Source organism: Typopeltis vanoorti, chromosome 22 (genome assembly GCF_054136105.1).
Source record: "Typopeltis vanoorti isolate ZY-2024b chromosome 22, IOZ_Tvanoo_1.0, whole genome shotgun sequence".
NCBI classification, from domain to species: domain Eukaryota; kingdom Metazoa; phylum Arthropoda; class Arachnida; order Uropygi; family Thelyphonidae; genus Typopeltis; species Typopeltis vanoorti.
Genome location: NC_143570.1, coordinates 6,260,664 through 6,279,905, shown reverse-complemented (window position 1 = coordinate 6,279,905; position 19,242 = coordinate 6,260,664). Strand labels below are relative to the sequence as shown.

Genomic DNA, 19,242 nt, shown 5'->3' with positions numbered 1-19,242 from the left:
CTAGACTCAAATTAAACAAAATGGTCAAGGGCACTGACAATTTTTTAACCGCTTCACATACGACACATGCTGGTATACAATCCAATCCCACAGATGTATTGACATTGATGTTTTGTAATAGACTATTCACCTCCACTTCATTTACCACAATTTCCGTATAAGCTATTGATTCATTCATTCATGCAATGTCACCACATGTGTGACTGGATGATATACTCTTGCAAAGTGCTCGCTCAGTAATTCAACTATATCAACTGATTCATTACCTCCCTACCATGAGAATTCTTTAAAATCATTCTGCCATATACATTTTTTCTTTTTATTCATTTGACAGACTCCCTACATACTAGTTTTGCTGATTATGTTGTTTATTTCCATATTTAATTTGTCTTAAGAGTATAACCTCATCTTTGCATAAAGTAAAGAGCAAAGTCAAATATTTCTAATTTTGATATTAGGCTGAATGCCACTTTTCTTCAAAATGTGATCCATATAGATGACGAATAACAGTAGAGATAATGTGCATTCTTGTCTCATAGCTGATTTAACATTAAACCATCTTCCTTTACCTCTTCAATTATAGACATGTATTTCAATGTACCATGTAAATGGTACATTATAGACTACGTTTTTCGATTTACTGCACCATTTACGATATAAATGTAGCATTCGAACAGCTTTTCTCTTGGTACCTTGTCATAAGCTTTTTCCAGGGCTACAAAACTCAAATACAGATCCTTGTCATATTTCCATTATTTCTCAACTATCTGTCTCAAAGTGAAAATCTGATCGTGTGTACGTGACCTGACATTGAGCTTATTCTTCACCAAGTTTCCCATACACAATTTTTCTTACTTCTTCTCAAGTATGCTTGCATAAATTTTACCTGGTACACTCAATAAAGAAATTTCTCTGTAATTCTCATGTTCAGTCTTATTTCCATTCTTACAGATGGATAGTATGAGAGCTCTACTCTGATAATCTGAAATACAACCTTCTGACCTTGATTTCTTGATTATGCAGTGCTATAGCTGTAAGACTTTTATACCTCCATATTTCTGGTTGAATATCATCTACTCTGCTGTGTTTCCATATCTGAGGTTTTTCATTGTTGTTTTCTAATTCTCATATTGATATGTTCTCCTGATTGCATTCCTCTTGAATATTTACTACTATTATTTTATTGCTTCTTGTGTCATTTAACAGTTTTTCAAAGTAATTACTCTAGACATCTTAGATGGTCTTTATCTTCAGTTGTCACCTTTATCATCTCTTATTCTTTTTACAAAACCATTTCCTCCATTTCTGTGCTTTTCAACAGCCACCAGGAAATTTTGCCACCTGCTTAATAGTTATCTTCTGTTACTAGATGTTTTATAGAAGCATGTTTGTTATACATAATATAAAGTTTTAATTAACAGCCTCACACATGTAAGAGAAAATTTAAATAGAATTTATTACCCCTATATATTTTGCTCAATAAGCTTTGTGCACAGAGCATGCACAATTTATTCTTCTGAGACTTTTCTATTAGAAGAATTAAATAAAATATAACTTATTCTATTACTTAATGGATACAGCATAATCTCAATACAGAATATAATTGATAATTATCATCCCTCTCCCAGATTGCAATCTGATGTTAAAAGGAATCACACAGCCTACCTTAAAGGAGCATCTAAACAAGGATTCTTCACAGATATATCATCTGCATATCACTTTCAGACCAGTCCAGAAGTTGTCATCTTTTTTTACTACCTATCAAAGATACATTATTACCCCTTTCCTTGCTTGGTGTTTATCAAATACCCTGTTCTTGTCATCTTTTGCTACTTTGGACAGACTGCCATTCTGCTACGATTAGAATCTAGGAACATCAAGATTATATAAGATTTTTGGAATCTGAAGCTTAGGCTTTGCTTCTCATGGCATCAACATGAGACATAGAGTTCACTGGAACCATATCAGGATGCTACACTACAGGAGGTTCAAATTTGATCATCTATTTTTTAATCATGTGAAGCCCTATGCCACCATCCTAATCTTAATGAGACAATGGCAATCTCGAAGTTTTGTAAAGTGATTGCTGTTAATTGTTTGCGATTAATTAATACATCTATATTGGTATAGAGTTATACTGGTATAGAGTATAGAGTTATACTAGATCAGTATAGAGTTATACTGGAGGAAGTGGGGGAGACAAGAGATCTGGGGTTGATGATTGATGGAGACCTGAAGTTTGGGGGACATGTTGCAGGGGTGGTGAGGGTAACACAGGGGATTGCTGCTATTATGAGAAGGACACTGACCTGCAGAGATAAGAGGGTTATCATTCCGTTGTATAAGTCTCTGATCAGACCACACTTGGACTGTTGTTCTCAGATTTGGTCCCCAGGATTTGAAGGGGATAAATTAACTGTGGAAAGGATACAAAGACGGATGACAAAGATGGTTTCAGGACTGTACAAGGATAGTTATGAGGATCGGCTGAGAGAATGTGGACTGCAGAGTTTGGTGGATAGTTAGGTGATATGATTGAGACTTTTAAACTGTTGAGAGGTGGTTACAGGGTTGACACTGGGGAGTTCCTTTCGCTTGGTTGATCAGCGGGAAGGAGTGATGACAAGAGGCCATCCCTGGAAGTTACGAAAGGAAACTGTGAGCAAGAGGGTAAGGAGTGGTTTCTTTGTGTGGAGGGTGGTTGAGCCGTGGAATGCATTGCCTGATGGAGTGGTGGGAGCGAGAACGGTCAGTGAGTTTAAGGAGTGGTATGATGGACTTTGTGTTTCTCAGGGGGGGACCTCCCCTCAGTGAGTCTTGACAGACTTTGTCTTAGGAAGGACCTCCCTCGATGAGTCTTTTGACTCCTTGGAGGCCTGAATAATAATAATAATAATAATAATATCCACTTCTCTGAACTCTAATATTGTTTCTTCCTACTTATACAGATGTGACTTAGACATGTGATATTATATGCATGCTGTATGACTTGCTCTTGTTTTCATAATTTAAATGTTGTTACCAATTATTCTACCTTCTCCCTGAATGATGAAGCTTATGACGTATTGAGCAAAATATATAGGAGTAAAAAATTCTATTTTTTTTTTTTTTTCTCTTACATTTGTGAAGCTGTTATTTAAAACTTTATACTAAGTTATCTTCTGGATTCTTCATGACTTTTGCTTAAGCTGCTCTAGTATGCTAGAGTAGCTTAAGCTAAATACTGTCTAATCTAAATTACATTAGATTAGACAGTATTGATGATATATATTATATTCCTGTGAGGGGAGAAGAAATAATGCATTTAATTATATCTTAAAATCTAGTTTCCAAATTTATTTAACTTTAATTTTTTATTTTTTTTTTGAAAGTAAGTTATCAAAATATAAGATGTAGTGTATCTGAATGATTGTGATCAGATACTCCACAAAATATTAATATCGAAAATTTTATTTCATGTGACAACTTATGCTCAAGCTGTTAAATAAAAGTTTTCTCTGATAAATATATTTAGTTAAATTCAGCAGACATGAAACTTCAGATTCACATTTTTCACACTTTAGTATAATCTGCTATGGTTTCCATAGTTTTAACTTGACTTTGGCCTGGATATTATGTGAAAACATAGATGAGGCAGTAAAGAGTGAATGAAATGTGAAACTGGAATCCATTCAGTAGTTGATATACTAACTTAAATATATCATGGTGCAGTTGAATAAAAATGAACAGGTATAAAAAGATTTAAAATATTGCTGCTGGTGATTTTTTCTGGTATTTCTAGTAACTGACAGAGAGTGCATACTGTTTTCATATACACTTTTCATGCATACACACAACATGATTTGATTTAGTTTACTTAAACATTAACGGGTTTTTTTTTTTTTAATTATCATTTGCATTTTTTTTAAAATTCCTAATACTGTAGGTTTCTGCTGCTGTATGTTTCTTGCTGTCACCTGGTGCTTCTTTTATATCTGGAATCACTTTAATGGTTGACTCTGGAGGTCATCTATACTCACCACTCTTGTGGCAAATACCAGGTAAGAGAAGTTTTGTCTGTAATTAACTTTCATTTAAGTATTCAAATTTTTTTAAATAGTTCTAAAAGTGCACAAGAAAATTAATCATACCTTTAACTGACTATGTGCTGGTAACATGGAGTTGATGTATAAGCTAATAAAACTATAATTAAAGACTTTCACAGTGTAAAGGACAAAGACTAAATAAAATATATAAAATTTATTTTTAAAATGCTCCTATATCACAGTCAGAAGAATGACTTTCCCTCTGGAAAGAACTAACTTTTAGTCTTGTCTGTATAGCAAGGATGTCCCTTCTCAAAAACCCCTGCACAAGTGACCAGCTGACTAAAGAACATATGCAGTTGATAAACATGCCTATGCAGATTGGATTAACAGCTCTGTATTATTATAAATTGAATTTATAAGAAAAAAATTATTTAGCTGTAATAGTTTAAAGTTTTCCTACTTGGTTATACTATAAATTAAAGATACCAAGAAATTATATACTTGGTTTAATCCTCCTTTATCCAAGTGTAAGCAAACAAAGTTTGCGCGTGAAATATAATCTGGTCAGGGCAACTCGTATATAGAAGCTAATGACTTCTCATCACTTGCCTTAGTATCCCATAATGCTACTAAGATACTAAGGCAAGTGATGTGAAGTCATCAGCTTCTATATATGAGCTACCCTGTCCTGATTATATTTCAGGGTGCAAACTTTGTTTGCTTACACGTGGATAAAGGAGGATTAAACCAAGTATATAATTTCTTGGTATCTTTAATTTTAGCTGTAATAGGCCATTTGAGCATAATATGTTAAATGATTAAATGAAATTTGATTTAGTTTTAATATTTATAATTTTTTAAATTATTTGCCTAGCATATAAAAATCTAGAAAAAATTTAAATATTGATTTCTCGGTATGTTTGAAATTTATCATTAATATAATTATACAGTTGCATCGACTGGACAGCGATGTCTTGTTAAACCATTACCAAAGTATTAATTTTTATAAGATATTTAATCTTTTCTGTGTTATATTGTTTCTTGATATTTTTTGGGGGGTGGGAATGCTCAACATTGGCATAGTTAAGATCCTCTTCAGGTTAAATCTAGTTTTATTACAGAGCCATGACAGTAATTATTATTATTATTATTGACATCTGACCTCAATGGAGTCAAAGGACTCATTGCAGGAGGTCTATATTCTCTCATGCCCAAAGATCATCAAATTGTGCCCTGAACCCATTCACAGTTTCCACACTCACCACACTTTCAGGCAATGCATTCTACTCGCTAATCACCCTCCATGCAAAGAACCTGCTTCTCAACCCCCCCCCTGTACACACCCTCCTTATATAGCTTCTGTGGATGGCTTCTAGTTTCTACCCTCGCTTCTCTCTCTCTCTCTGAAATATCTTCTCCACATTAATCTGGTAACAACTCCTTACAAACTTATATGTCTCAATCATATCTTCTTTTCCGCTTCTATTCACAAGACTATAAGTTGCATTCCCTCAATCTCTCCTTGTATCTGACATTCCATAGACCTGATACTAACTTAGTAAACCTTCTCCAATACATTCCTCCAAAAATCAGTCAACCAATTCTGTGCACAGTAGTCCATATGTGTTCTGATCAAAGCCTTATACTAGAGAACCATCTTCTTTGCTTCTGCATGTCATTGTCCTTCTCATTATTGCCATAATCCATTGGAATGTTCTTACAAATTTAGCAATATGACCCCTGAACTGCGAGTCTCTGTTCACCATCACTCCCAGATCTCTTATCCCCTCCACCTCCTTCAAAATTTCTCCATTAGTTGTATACTTTGCATCCCAACCTTGCCTACCACATTTCAATACCTTGCACTTTACAACATTAAATTGATAGCTCAACTCATTTGCCCACTCATCTATTCAGGTCCTCCTGCAAGGCCACATCTGCTCTACTTCTCATAGTTCTTCCCAACTTTGCATCATCAGCAAACACCTGCACATCTCCAGTTAAGCCAGTCCCATTGTCATTAAGTACAAATTAAACAATAATGGTCTCAAAAGAGATCCCTTTTTCACTCCACTAGTGACCTTTCTCTTTTGGGCTACTACTCATCCATACACAACCTGCTGATGTCTGCCAATCAGCTATTCAGTTATCTATTAACATGTCATGTGGCAGTCTGTGAAAGAAAGGCTATTGAAAAAATTCTAAGTATACCACCATATTATGCATCTCCTTTAAGTGAATTTAACCTTGTATACATAAGCAGATTGCTGAAACATGACCTCCCTTAACAAACCCATAAAAAATACTGCTATTTTCAACTCATTTCTGAATCCTACTCTTCACCAACTTCTCTAATACCTTAACAATCCAAGACACACAGATTGGCCTATAATTTGTATCCTTATCCCCAATCCCCTTTTGAAGTGGAACAAGTCTTCCCACCTTCCATCCCTTGGGGATTCACCCTGTTGCAAGACTTGTGTTAAATAGTTGTTCCAGATGTGCCATTAATTCTATAGATCATTTCCTCAAGACATGTGGTGATATACTGCCAAATCTTTCTGCTCATTCACCATCAGTCCTTCTCTGCCATATCCTCTACACTCCTGCTTTTCCTGAGGTTGCCATCATGAGAATGAAATACACTGATAAACTGAACACCGAAAAATTCAACTATATCCTCCACATTGGTTACCACTCTGCCAGTGTCAACCAGCATCATCATCCCATAGTAATTTTCCCTTCTGATTGGCAAACTTCTTCTCATATGCACTTTTGCTACCTTTTCCAACCAACTTATTGTTGCATGAAGTTTTTGTGCTAAGTTGCATGAAGTTGCATGAACATGTAAGTTGCATGAAGAGTACAAAGAGCAGGCCTTCCTGGCCTGCTCTTTCTACTCTTCATGCAACTGATCATTACCAACATTCATCTTGTGTTGCTTCCACAGTACCTTCTTCTTCCAGATTTCTTGTTTAATCTCTTCATTCACAGATACCAAGTAATTTTATATAAACTTGGTTTTTAATCCTATTTCCCAAGTGAGCAAACAGACCAGTAAGTCAAGTTTGAGCCTGCACGTAGTGCAAGTCTGAGGCAACTCATGGTAAAGGTGGATTAAGTTCTGATCACTTTCCTTAGCATTTTTCCCTTAATGTAGAGCACATCCCCTTCTGGAGATATATGATGCTATGCATTAAAGGGAATGGTCACTACCCATACTGGTTTCGACCTTTATTGAGGTCTCGTCAGTGGGAGCCAGACCAGACAATGCTAAGGTTGAAGTAATGCAGAGCTTATATGAATTTTACCTAAACACAAGGTGCTTTGACCTTATTAAATAAAATCTCAGGATGAGAGATAGATGTAGAAAGTTTTTTAACTTGAGTATATTATGTATTCAAGATACCAAGTAATTTTACTTGGTATCTTGAATACATAATATACCCAAGTTAAAAAATTTTATACACTCCTCATTCACAGTGTGTTATGTAGAACAAACAGGCTAATCTGAGGAGATCCATATGTCTGAATACGTTACAGATGTTGAAAAGAAAACACAAATTTGGAATAGCTTTCTTTACAATACAATAACCTCCCTCCCAATATAACAAAAGCCAGGGAATTATCTGATTAATTCAAGTCTGGTCATCATTCATCAAAAATCTCAGCATGGGGATCTCAGATATGATGCACATTATGTTTTCAGCAAAATATATTAAAATGCATGTTAAAATCATATTGTCTTGAATATGATTTTAATATGCATTTGTTTTACCCATTAGCTTGAATGTAGTAACATTTTTTTTGTCATCGTGAAATTCATCATAATTCCATTGAAGACATATGCTACAAAGTGTGAAACTAGCCAAAATTTTACAGCTAATAAAGTAAGTTTATCTAGTTGTAATGTCTGCATATTGGAAATCACAGTTTCAATTATTTATCATAACATTTTTAATGACAAATAAGATAATGGTTATACCAAGCAGTCAAAATAATAATAATAAAAAACTACACCGAAGTATGACTTTTTGTATGAAGTAAGAAGAAAATTTTTAATAACATCTGAGATGGACAACATTGTAAACTATACCTTGTTTTACGCCTCCTTTCATAATGAAAATAACTTCATCCAGTTTCAAAACCCATCTGAACAATCTTTTGCTTGACTGCTTCTCTTCTCTCCCATAGTCCTAAATGAACCGTTGGATCATTCATAGCTGGTAGGTGATATTCTTTGTTAGCCTTCTCCAATCATCTCGGTCTCTTGTTCTTGATGTCATTTGAGAAAGGGAGGAATTTGTCCATTTTTTGATGTTATCAGTCCATTTTAATCGAGGTCGGCCCCTAACCCTTGGTCCCGGAACAATTCCTTTTAGTGTTTGCTTTGGAATGCCATTAGCCCTCTCCACATATCCGAACCATTTCATCTGTCTTCTTCTGATGACTGTCAGAATGTTTTCCCTTCTTCTCCCGTCTATTGAATCAATCATATTGAATCAATCAGTTTTTGGACATTTTCATTGGTTTTGTGAGTGGTATAGGGAATTCTCAAAAGTCTTCTGTAAGTTTTCATTTCAAAAGACAGGAGTCTCCTCTCATCTTCACTCATTAAAGTCCAGGCCTCACAATCATACAAGAGGATAGAATTCACTAAGGTGTCAATTAGTCTTAGTCTGGTTGTGATTGCTATTCTGTTATCTCCCCACAATGGTTTTAACTTCTGTAGGGCCACGGTTGCCTTAGCAATTCGGTATTTAATGTTGGTTTTTGAATGACCATCTTGACTCAACGTGCTTCCTAGATAAGTGAACTTGTTTATTGCCAATTTGTATCTTTAAGAATTCAATGTCTGATTTTGAGGTTATCATTGTTTTTGTTTTTTGTAGGTTTATGTAAAATCCATATTTTTTTAATGTTCCAAAAATGTGGGCTAGTTATCTCTTGTAATTCTTCTTCACTTTCTGCAAGAAGATTGATATCGTCTGCAAGACGTAAGTTAATTATTCTTAGTCCACCAACTACTATTCCAGTGTCTTATTCATGAAGAGCTTCATCTATGATATATTCCAGAAAACAATTAAAAAGAAGAGGGGACAAGTTGCATCCCTGTCCCTACATGTTAGAGTACTTCTTATCATGGCAACACTAACAATATGCCCTCTAAACTTCAGTCAATTGTCAACCATCATGCCCAAATTTCTAATCTCATCGACATTCTGCAGTACAACACCATCGATAAAGTACACAGCCTTGTATTTCTGCACTCCAAAATGAAACATCTTGCACTTATTGATATTAAAACGATAATTCCCCTCTTTTGTCTAAGCAAAATGTCTATTCACATCTTCCTAAGGGAATTAGCATCAGCAGTGCTACTTATAATCTTCCCAATTTTGCATCATCAGCAAACAATTGAAGACCCTCAGTCAGTCCACATGTTATCATTTACAAACAAGTTAAACAGCAGTAGCCCAAGAAATGAACCCTGGAGCACACCAATGGTTACTCTCCTTTTTTTTGAGATTCAGCCCCATTATACACAACTTGCTGGTATTATTCAGAGAGAGCTATTCTCTGATCCATCTAACCAATATACATGTACTATCTATTTCCATCCTCTGCAGTTTGTGTACTATACTATATGGTAATCTATCAAATGCTTTTGCAAAGTCCAAGAATATAACTGTATATGAAGTGTGGCCATTAAATAACGAGACAAGGTGCGCTGTGAATCATGTACTCGTAGCAATTGGATGCGCTTACACTATGAATGACCTTGAAGGTTCTAGAAGCAGTTGAGATAAGCATTGTTTGCTGCCATTCGTAGTTAGTCTGTAGGCAGTTATAAAAGAAACGTGTGAAGTTGCTTTGCTGGAATAATGTCTAACATTAAACTCGAGCAGCACATTAATCTCAAATTCCTTGTGAAATTGAAGAAATCGCCGACTGAGTGTTTGAAACTGATGCAGGAGGTGTATGGTGATAATGTAATGTCATGTGCATGAATGTTTGAATGGCACAAACGCTTTGTGGAAGGTCGAGAAAACGTTGAAGATGAACGACTGGGTCAACCCTGTCACAGCAGGGACCGAACAAAATGTTGTGAAAATTATTGAAATTGTCCTCAAATCGCCAATTAATCATTTGGATTATAGCAGACATGGTGCACATTGATAAGGAGACTGTACGACAATTGAACTTGAACAAAGTCTGCGGCAAAATGGTTTCCAGAAACTTGTGTCAGGACCAGAAAGACGTCCAGAAACAAATTTGCACTTACATCATGGAACAGCTGACAGTGGAGCCGGACTTGCAGGAGAAGATCATCACATGTGATGAGACATGGATTTTCCAGTATGATCCAGAAACAAAGAGACAATCAATGCACTGGAAAACTCCCATGTCACCGAGAATGAAAAAAGCAAGAATGAGCAAGTCAAAACTGAAGACAATGCTGATTTTTTTTTTTTTTTATATCAATGGCATGGTAATGGTTGAATGGGTACCAGAGGGTCAGACAGTTAACCAACATTATTACCTTGAGGTTCTGGCTAAGCTGAGAGAATGAGTGAGGAAGAAGAGACCCAATCTGTGGAAGAACAACGCTTGGATTCTCCATCAGGCCAATGCTCCAGTACACAGTGCACTGTCTGTAAAGCAGTATCTGACTGATAAGAAGATCCCGGTGTTTGACCATCCACCTTACTCACCGGACTTAGCTCCATGTGACTTTTACCTTTTCCAAAGTTGAAATCCGCATTAAAGGGCACCCGTTTTAAGTCAGTGGATGAGATAAAGGAAATGGCAGTGCTACTGAATCAGATAACACCTGATGACTTGCAGCACTGCTTCCAACAATGGAAAATTCGTATGCAACAGTGTATATATAGAGGAAGGGGAGTATGTTGAAGGGGATAACAATTAAGTTGTACAATTGTAATAATAAACCACATTTTTGCAACCAGTCTCGTTATTTAATAGCCACACCTTGTATGATTCTTACCTATTTAACACGCTCATTACCTTATCTTACATAAAATGCAAGTAAATAGCTAAACAAAATGTACCATTTACAAATCCATGGTGGCCATCATAAATAATGCTTTTTCATCAACCTAATACTGTATGCTATTCCTAACTAATCTCTTTTCCAATCTATAACTGGAAACTTCTGTCCTAGAACCATGCTTGTGGAGTGATACTATTTTGCTTTCTTTCCACTCTTTAGGAACCCTATCCAATGTAAAACTTTGATTAAACAACCAGATCACGGGCATAACTAACTGTTGTGCACATTCCTTAAGAATACCTGGTGATATGTCATCCATTTCCCACAGCCTTATTAACGCCTAACCTAATCAACACCTCTGATTCTTTCTTCCAATTCTCCTAATACTTGCCTCAATTTGTTATATTGCACAGCATTTGACATACACCGTATGATAAAGTATGATATCACACTTTATTATTACTATTATTATTATTTTAAAACTTTAATTATTAACACATTATTATTATCCGAGACCTCCAGGGAGTCAAGGACTCATCGAGGGAGGCTGTAAATTACCCAACCCAGCTATCATACCTTCCCTTAAATTCATTTACACTAGATGCACTCACTACCCGTAAGGGTAAATTATTCCACTCACTGTGTGTGTGTGGTAGAGGATGTTCATCGGGCAGTGAAACGCCATTGCCCTGCTTATTGAAAGTGTGAAATGGCTATATTTCATCTTAAAGTGAGGTCCCTAATTTCTCCCCCCCCCCCTTTTTTTTTTAAAATTGCAGATGATGGCCTTGCTATGCTTGCCGAACACACAATATTTTTAATAAATTATTGAGCCAGCACTTCTCTGTTTTGAGAGTACAGCAATAAAAGTTTCCATAAGCTGAGTGAGTTAGTACATGAGACTGAACCTGATGATAATGCATCTAGAAGTTTCCTGGAGAAAATAATCCTGCTACTGCTAATTACTCTGCTTGTGCCTGGAGGGAGTTGAGTATAGCAAAGTGCAGGGCACTGTCAAGGCCACACTTGGATTCGAGTTCTGTCACTCCCTGCATTGGAGTTATGTGCACATCCCTTGCCTCTGCACTGACTTATCCATAAAAGACATCCAAGTAGATACTAGTGTCACTGCAGATATTAACAAAAATCTCCCATAAAAAGCAGCCAAAAAAAAAAAAAATCCATTTCCACTTCTACGTCCATTTTTCACCAACATAAACACATGAGTGAAGTATACCACCACTTATGGGCATCAAACCCTGCCAGCTGGCACCCTCTCTGACTTCAGTTCACCTCAGCTATCCCAACTAAATCATGCAATGATGTAGTTGTGAAAAAAGGAGGAATATGCACTTTTATCAGAGCAGATGTTCTTAGCCAAATAATATTCAACGTGGAATTCCTGCTATATATATATACGCCCTTCTCTGACTCAGGATTTCCTTGCCTCTCATTATAGCTTACTATGCTGCCTCTTTGATCTCTAAACTATTAGACTGATTTTATGCAGGTCTAATTATCCAAATTTTCTTGTTCACAACTCAAAATGGCTTCCTTTATATTACTTTGCAGAATAAACCAGAAGGGAAGCCAAACCAGTTGCAAATTGTTAACCTACTAACCAGAATACCAGATAATCCTCATCATTCTTCTAACACTCTGTACCTTTTCTCACTCCTCTTGGTATTTTTGCCTCCTTTTGGCACTTCCGATCATAACATTATCCAATCTCAGCCTTGTATCCAATGGCATTACAGTAATGTCAAGTGAGACAAACCTCCAGGGTTGATTACTGTTTCGGCTTGCCTGATCTAAACTCTGACCAAATAATTAGAATGAGTCTTCATTCCCCACTTCACTGCAAACACCTGACCCCTTCCCATCCGTGATTCTCAATTTCTTTAAAAATAAAAAAAGAAAAAAAAAAGTCCATGATAATAATATAGTACATATATTCAGTGATTCAAATCAAAACTCTATCTTCTCACCCATTGTACACTACAGCATGAAACAGCTGTAAAAAAAATCAGCACATCACAAACTTTGTAAGAGCCAAATATAATAAGCTTGCTTTTTTCTCATCCTTGTTTCCCCCATGGCAACATCATCCAAAGACTTTTGACATCGGTCTTTTCCTCCAACTCTTATATAGATGACCAGATAAATAACCTCCTATGATATCACAATCTATTCACTGCATGACTCCTCTGATCTTTTGCTAGGCCATCAGAAAAATCTTCATTGGTCTTTATACTAATAAGTCTCCTGGTTCCAGATGGCATCCCTCCAGTTGTGCTTCAGAATTAATGCTCATCCTGTATTACCTATACCAGCTACCATACTCATGTGGAATCTGCCCAACAGCCTAGAACCAAGTTTATCTAGCCTGTTCCTAAAAGTCATTCATCAAACTGTTGTCCCACTGTCTTCAATCTCAAAAGTGGTGGAGACCATAGTGATCACTAATGAGGATTCTTCCATTGTCATTCTACAGTAGACTTCCTCACTAACCCTACCCACCTTTGGAACACAAGCCATGGAGAGATTTGAAGAAAATCATATGGTTGCTCTCGATATTTCCAAAGCATGTGATCTTGTCTAACATCAGTCTTCTCATCAAGCTACCATCTTATGGCCTGATCTTGCTTCTACTCTGTGATGAGATTGCCAGCTTACTCTCCAGTTGTTCATAGCATGGCGGATGGCTTCCTCTCATCAGATTTTTTTCTCAGTGGCAGAGTAACCCTGGGTATTGTGCTCTCACCTACACTCCTCCTATACATTAATGACTTGTCTCTAACATCAAATCCTATTCATGGTTTTGAGGATGACAGTACTCTCCATTCTTCATTAGAGAAATCCTGTAGCATGCTAATATCCTCACCTTTCTTAAATGGAGTGAAGATGATCTAGTGAATTTCAGCACTGTCAAAACAGTCCTATCTTATTCTCCAGAAGAAAGATCCACTCCCTCTTATTTCTGATAATGTTCCAGTTTCTAGCCAAGTCTTTCCTTCTTGAGATGACTCTCACATCAAGCTTATCCTGGCATAAACATATTACATCCATAGCAGAATCGAAACAAAAAACTCTAACACTTTATAAATCCTAAATCTGACCAGTCCTAAAATATTGTTCTCACCTAATAGGTGTTCTGTTTCTGTATTATGCTTTTTTATGTACTTTCATGGGCATTGCTCAACCAAACTTGCCTCTATCATTCCTCTAATCATGTAAGAACATAAGCAGCCACTAGTCAACATCTGTACACAGTTCACTTCCAAACTTATTAAACTAACTATTCTTCTTCTTCCTCCTTTATTCCAACTTTGGAACAGCCTTCCTCACACTATTTTTTTTTTGCAATAAATACAACATCCAGATTTTCAAAAAAGTTGTTAACAGATCCCTTCTCTCTCTCTCCTTTAACCATTTACCATATACTGCATTGTTGTGTTATACGTCTTGTGAACTGTCAAGTGTGGGATCAATAAAAAAAAAAAAACTGTCCAAACCGTTATCACAGTTATTGAGAATAAATTTGAGTACTGTTTTCTAGTATCCTATTGATAGACACCAAACTGGAGATATAATTTGACCATAACAGTTTTATAAGGTATGAAGATATAATTTATTATCATAATTTTTATTAATTCCACGCTTGTCAGTTCACAAGACTAATAACGCAACAATCCAGTGTATGGTAATTGGTTAATGGAGAGAGCAGGGATCTGTTAACAACTTATGAGAAAATGTCTTAAAGTTTTTTCTGCTTGGTTACAAAGTAAATTAATTATACTTGCCAAGAAATATTTTCTTGTTTAATCCTTTATCCAAGTGTAAACAAACAAAGTTTGTACATGAAGTATCTTCATGACAGCTTCTATATACAAGCATCTTCATGACAGTTACTTGTATTTAGAAGCTGTTGACTTCACATTAGTTGCTTCAGTATCCCATAATGCACAGCACACTTCCTTTTGGACATGCATCTGGAAAGGGTCACTATCCAGACCAGTTTCAACCTTTATTAAGATCTCATCAATGAGAGCCAGATCCAGAAAGATATTAAGGTCGAATTATTGCAGAAATCATATTTTCCATATACAAATAGCAAAAAGATGTCTCCTTATTATTATTATTAAAATACTCTGGATCAGAGATAGTTATAGAATTTTTTTCACTTGATTACAAAGTAAATTATACTTGCCAACAAATTTATTTTTTTTATTCAAAGCACCTAATGCGCAGACAAAGTTTGTGCATTAGGTGAGACCTTGATAAAGTTTTGAAACTGGTTGAGATAGCGACCCTTCCCATAATGCATAGCAATGTACATGTCTGAAAGTTTATATGCTTTGCATTATGAGATACTGAGGCAATTGATGTGAATATACTTCATGCAAAACTGCTTGCACTTGGGTAATGGATTAAAGAAGAATATGATTTTATGGAAATTGCGTGATAACATTTTTAAATGAGGCATGCTATAAATCAAATCTGGTTTACTGTTTGAAAGCATGCACATTGTTTGGATGCTAGCAGATAGCACTATTTTATACTCCAGTGCTTCCTGTTATATCAGAAACAAGCACAACTGATGATCTTTCTGTCTACCGTAGGATTATTTGAATGGATTGGGGGGGGGTTACAGGATGATTGTACTTGGGCTTCCAAGTTAGGTAAAAAATAAATTTTAATAAATACTAAAAAAACAACATAAAAAATAGAATAGAAAAAGCCCTTCGTACTAATATGCTATAGGTTAACCTTTCATGGGTGGGAGTTACATAAGAAATAAAATCTAACACATAATGAAGAATGCCACTGAATGCTCTGTGTAGTCATTGTTGCAAACTTACTGAGACCCTCAGAATAGTTACTGTGGACATAATGCACTGCTAAAGGCAATGAACTAGGACTATAAAGCTTTGGTTGGGACATTTTAGTAGTTTGTAGTGAATGAGTTTGTTATACCAGAGTTTGCTATAGTGAATGTCAGTGGTATGGGATACACTGTGCTTTTTTTTTTGTTTTTGTATAAAAACAAGTGTTGGTTTTATTTGAAATTTTACTATATTTCTAATTATATACATTAATATATATTATTCCTTCTTTCAGATCACAATAATCTTCCTGCTTTTACGGAGAATGAGAGTTGCCCACCATCTAAGTTATAGAGAATTTTTTTTGTTTCTCTGGAGCTGATTCACATTGATTCACGGTAGCTTAGATTATTCAGAATACCCCTTATTGATAAAGGAGAGCATACTGATTAATCCTATATATTTTTGCATTACCAGTTTTGTATGCCTCTGAAGAAGATGACCACAACATCACAGAAAACAGGTATGAACACTCTCCACTTATCACGAAAAGCATCATGGATAATTACTGGCTACTGTGAATCATTATTTTTTTTTTACCCCCCAACAAAACATTTTATCAAAATATATAAAAAAATTCAGTGAGATGCGATTTCATTTTAATGTTTTTATTAAATAAAATACATCAAATACTTTTTGTCGACATTACTTTAATGAATTTAATAGTTTGTCTTACAGTTTTTTTTTTTTTATTTTACTTTACTGTCAAAGTTTTAAGTAATTTTATTTGAAATTAAAAGTTTTCAAGTAGGTTATACTTTCCATTTTAAAAAAAATGGACAATCCTCTCCCTCACTTTCATCTAATCAATTATATTCCTGACTACTTCAGAAGAACATATAGGGTGTTTGGGATAAATTTGACAGTTTCGTAAGGAAAAAGAAAATCTTCTTTGTATCTATTAAATTTAATGAATTGACAAAAAACATTACAGGCAGAGTTAATTACAATACTATCAACAAGATTTACTCAAAATAACCACCATTAGCATCGATCACAGCTTCAATTCTGCTTCGGAACCTCGAACAAGCTGATGCTACAGTCTCCCTGGGAAGGGCCGCAAAAACTGTTTTAATTTTATCCATTAACTGGGCTTTTGTATTACTGGAAGTGCGATTGGTGTCTTTTTCAACTGCGCCCCATACAAAATAATCCATGGGGTTAAGGTCTGGGGAGTTTGGAGGCCAAACATTTGGACTGGTGAAGTCGTAGAAATTTTCAGACAACCATTTTTGACTTTTCCCAGAGGTGTGGCAAGGGGCCGAATCCTGCTGCCATACATACGGCCTACCATTGGCTACCCTTGTTATCCAGGGCTTGACTACAGTTAGCAACTCCACGAACAAAGCCCGAATTCCAATGCCAGGGTTCTTCAACACCTGTTCCTGCAGATTTGCGAGGAATTCTGCTGTACGAACGCAATCAGATCGTCTGCTAGGGATCTTTCTTCTTGCTACATCCTCGTAGTCACCATTGCAAGTCTCTAGTTCATGCCTGATTGTTTTTACTGTATTCAGGGAGCATTGGGCAGCAGTTGTAATATCCTTATTTTGATGGCAGGCACGAATCATCATGATACAAGTTATTCTCTTCCATGATTCAGGTGGGTTCCAGCTATCCATCCTTTCTGACATCTTGTATATGAATGAAGAAGGGTCCAAACTTTTAAATGAAGAGAAGTGTGTGTTAATACATGTAACTTACGGAAAAATATAATTAATTATAAATATGTCAAATTTATCCCGAACACCCTGTATGTCTAAAAATGCTCAGCCATCTTTTAGGTGAATAACAGATATAATATTTAGGACACTGACATTGTATTTATGTCCAGTGGGAAAACTAGGGCAGATCAAATAGTTCAGAGCATAATTTACAAGTATATCAAAAATAACAGAATTTATTTGAAAATAGAAGCTGTCCTCTGAGTGGAATATTTCTTCCCCAGTTAGATTTCATAGTATGCTGGCAAAATTTTTTGTAATGCTAAAGGCATAATATTTTATTATAGGTAATCAAAAGTGGGAATGTAAAATATGCACAAAACATATGTTTAATTACTAAAAAAGTAAAACAGATATATTATACAGCTATCTTCATAAAATCTGAAGACTCATCACAGGAGAACCATTATTTACACAATACCTATCATACCTCTCCTTTAAGCCATTCACCACTCTCCAAGCAAAAAATCTTGTCCTAACACCCTGCTAACAACACTCTTCCACTAGTGATCCTTCGTTCTCTCCCTTCCTGCTATGTACTGAAAAAAAAGTTTTCAGTATCATTCCTGTAAAACTCCTTTAATAACTTATATGTTTCTACCATGTCTCCCCCTTTTTTGCCTATCAGCTAGTTTTTGAAGCTCACAGACTGTCAGTCTGTTCTCTTAGGGAGCATTTTACAGACCTACCACAATCTTTGAATCCTTTCCATCACTTTATTCCCATGGAATCTGAAAGTCCAGATCTGTGTGCAATAGTCTAGATGTGGCCTTATATCAGGGAACAATAACTTCTCTATCCCTTCTTGTCTGTGTGTTGTTTTCAACAACCATGTAATGTGGTTACCTTTGCAATATGCCCTCTAAACATCAGTTTCCTGCAGTTCAATTCCATCAATACAGTACACAGGTTGTGATCACTTCTTCCCAGAGTGCACCTTACACTTAGCCATGTTAAGCTGGTAGCTATTTACCTTTGCTAATACTGCCAGTCTATTTAAGTCATCCTGCAGGATCTCTACATCATCTTCATTGACTATCACTCTTCCAAGCTTTGTATCATCATCAAACAATTGCATATTTCCCCTCAAATCATTTTCTATATTACTGATGTACAAATACAACAGAGGACCAAGTAATGAGCTCTGTGGTACCACTGGTCACCTTCCTTCTCTTGAATTCATATCTTCCATAAACCACTCTGATATATGTCCATCAGCCATCCCTCTAACCCAAATCACCAGATTCATATCAATCCCCATTTGCTCTAATTTATGCAACAGAGTTCTACATGGGATCTTGTCAATGGTTTTGCCATATCATTGAGTAGCCATTTCCATTATCTAGCTCCACTGTCATGTAATTATAAAAAGCAAGTAAATTACTAAATTAAGCCCCTACCCTTCATAAAACCATATAGAGTACCATATTCCTATCGATCCAGTCCTGAATTCTGTCTTTCATCAATTTCTCCAATACCTTAGCCACCACTCCCGAGATGCCGATTTGGCCTATAATTTGCTACTTCTGTCTTAGAGCTTTCTTTATGCAGTGGAACTGTTTTGCCCTCTTTCTACTACATTGGCACCT

General features: G+C 35.9%; 1 protein-coding gene across 1 annotated transcript in view; it reads left to right on the top strand.

Annotated features, from left to right (window-relative positions):
- The window catches only part of LOC150094134 (peroxisomal trans-2-enoyl-CoA reductase-like), a 185,615-nt gene extending 169,049 nt beyond the window's left edge, over positions 1–16,566 (top strand). Inside the window, exons 7-8 of the mRNA XM_090411729.1 lie at positions 3,926–4,040; positions 16,165–16,566. Of these exons, the coding sequence (XP_090267855.1) occupies positions 3,926–4,040; positions 16,165–16,223 (174 nt within the window). The 3' untranslated portion in view covers positions 16,224–16,566. The remainder of the gene's footprint in view (positions 1–3,925; positions 4,041–16,164) is intronic.
- Positions 16,567–19,242: the final 2,676 nt, after the last annotated feature.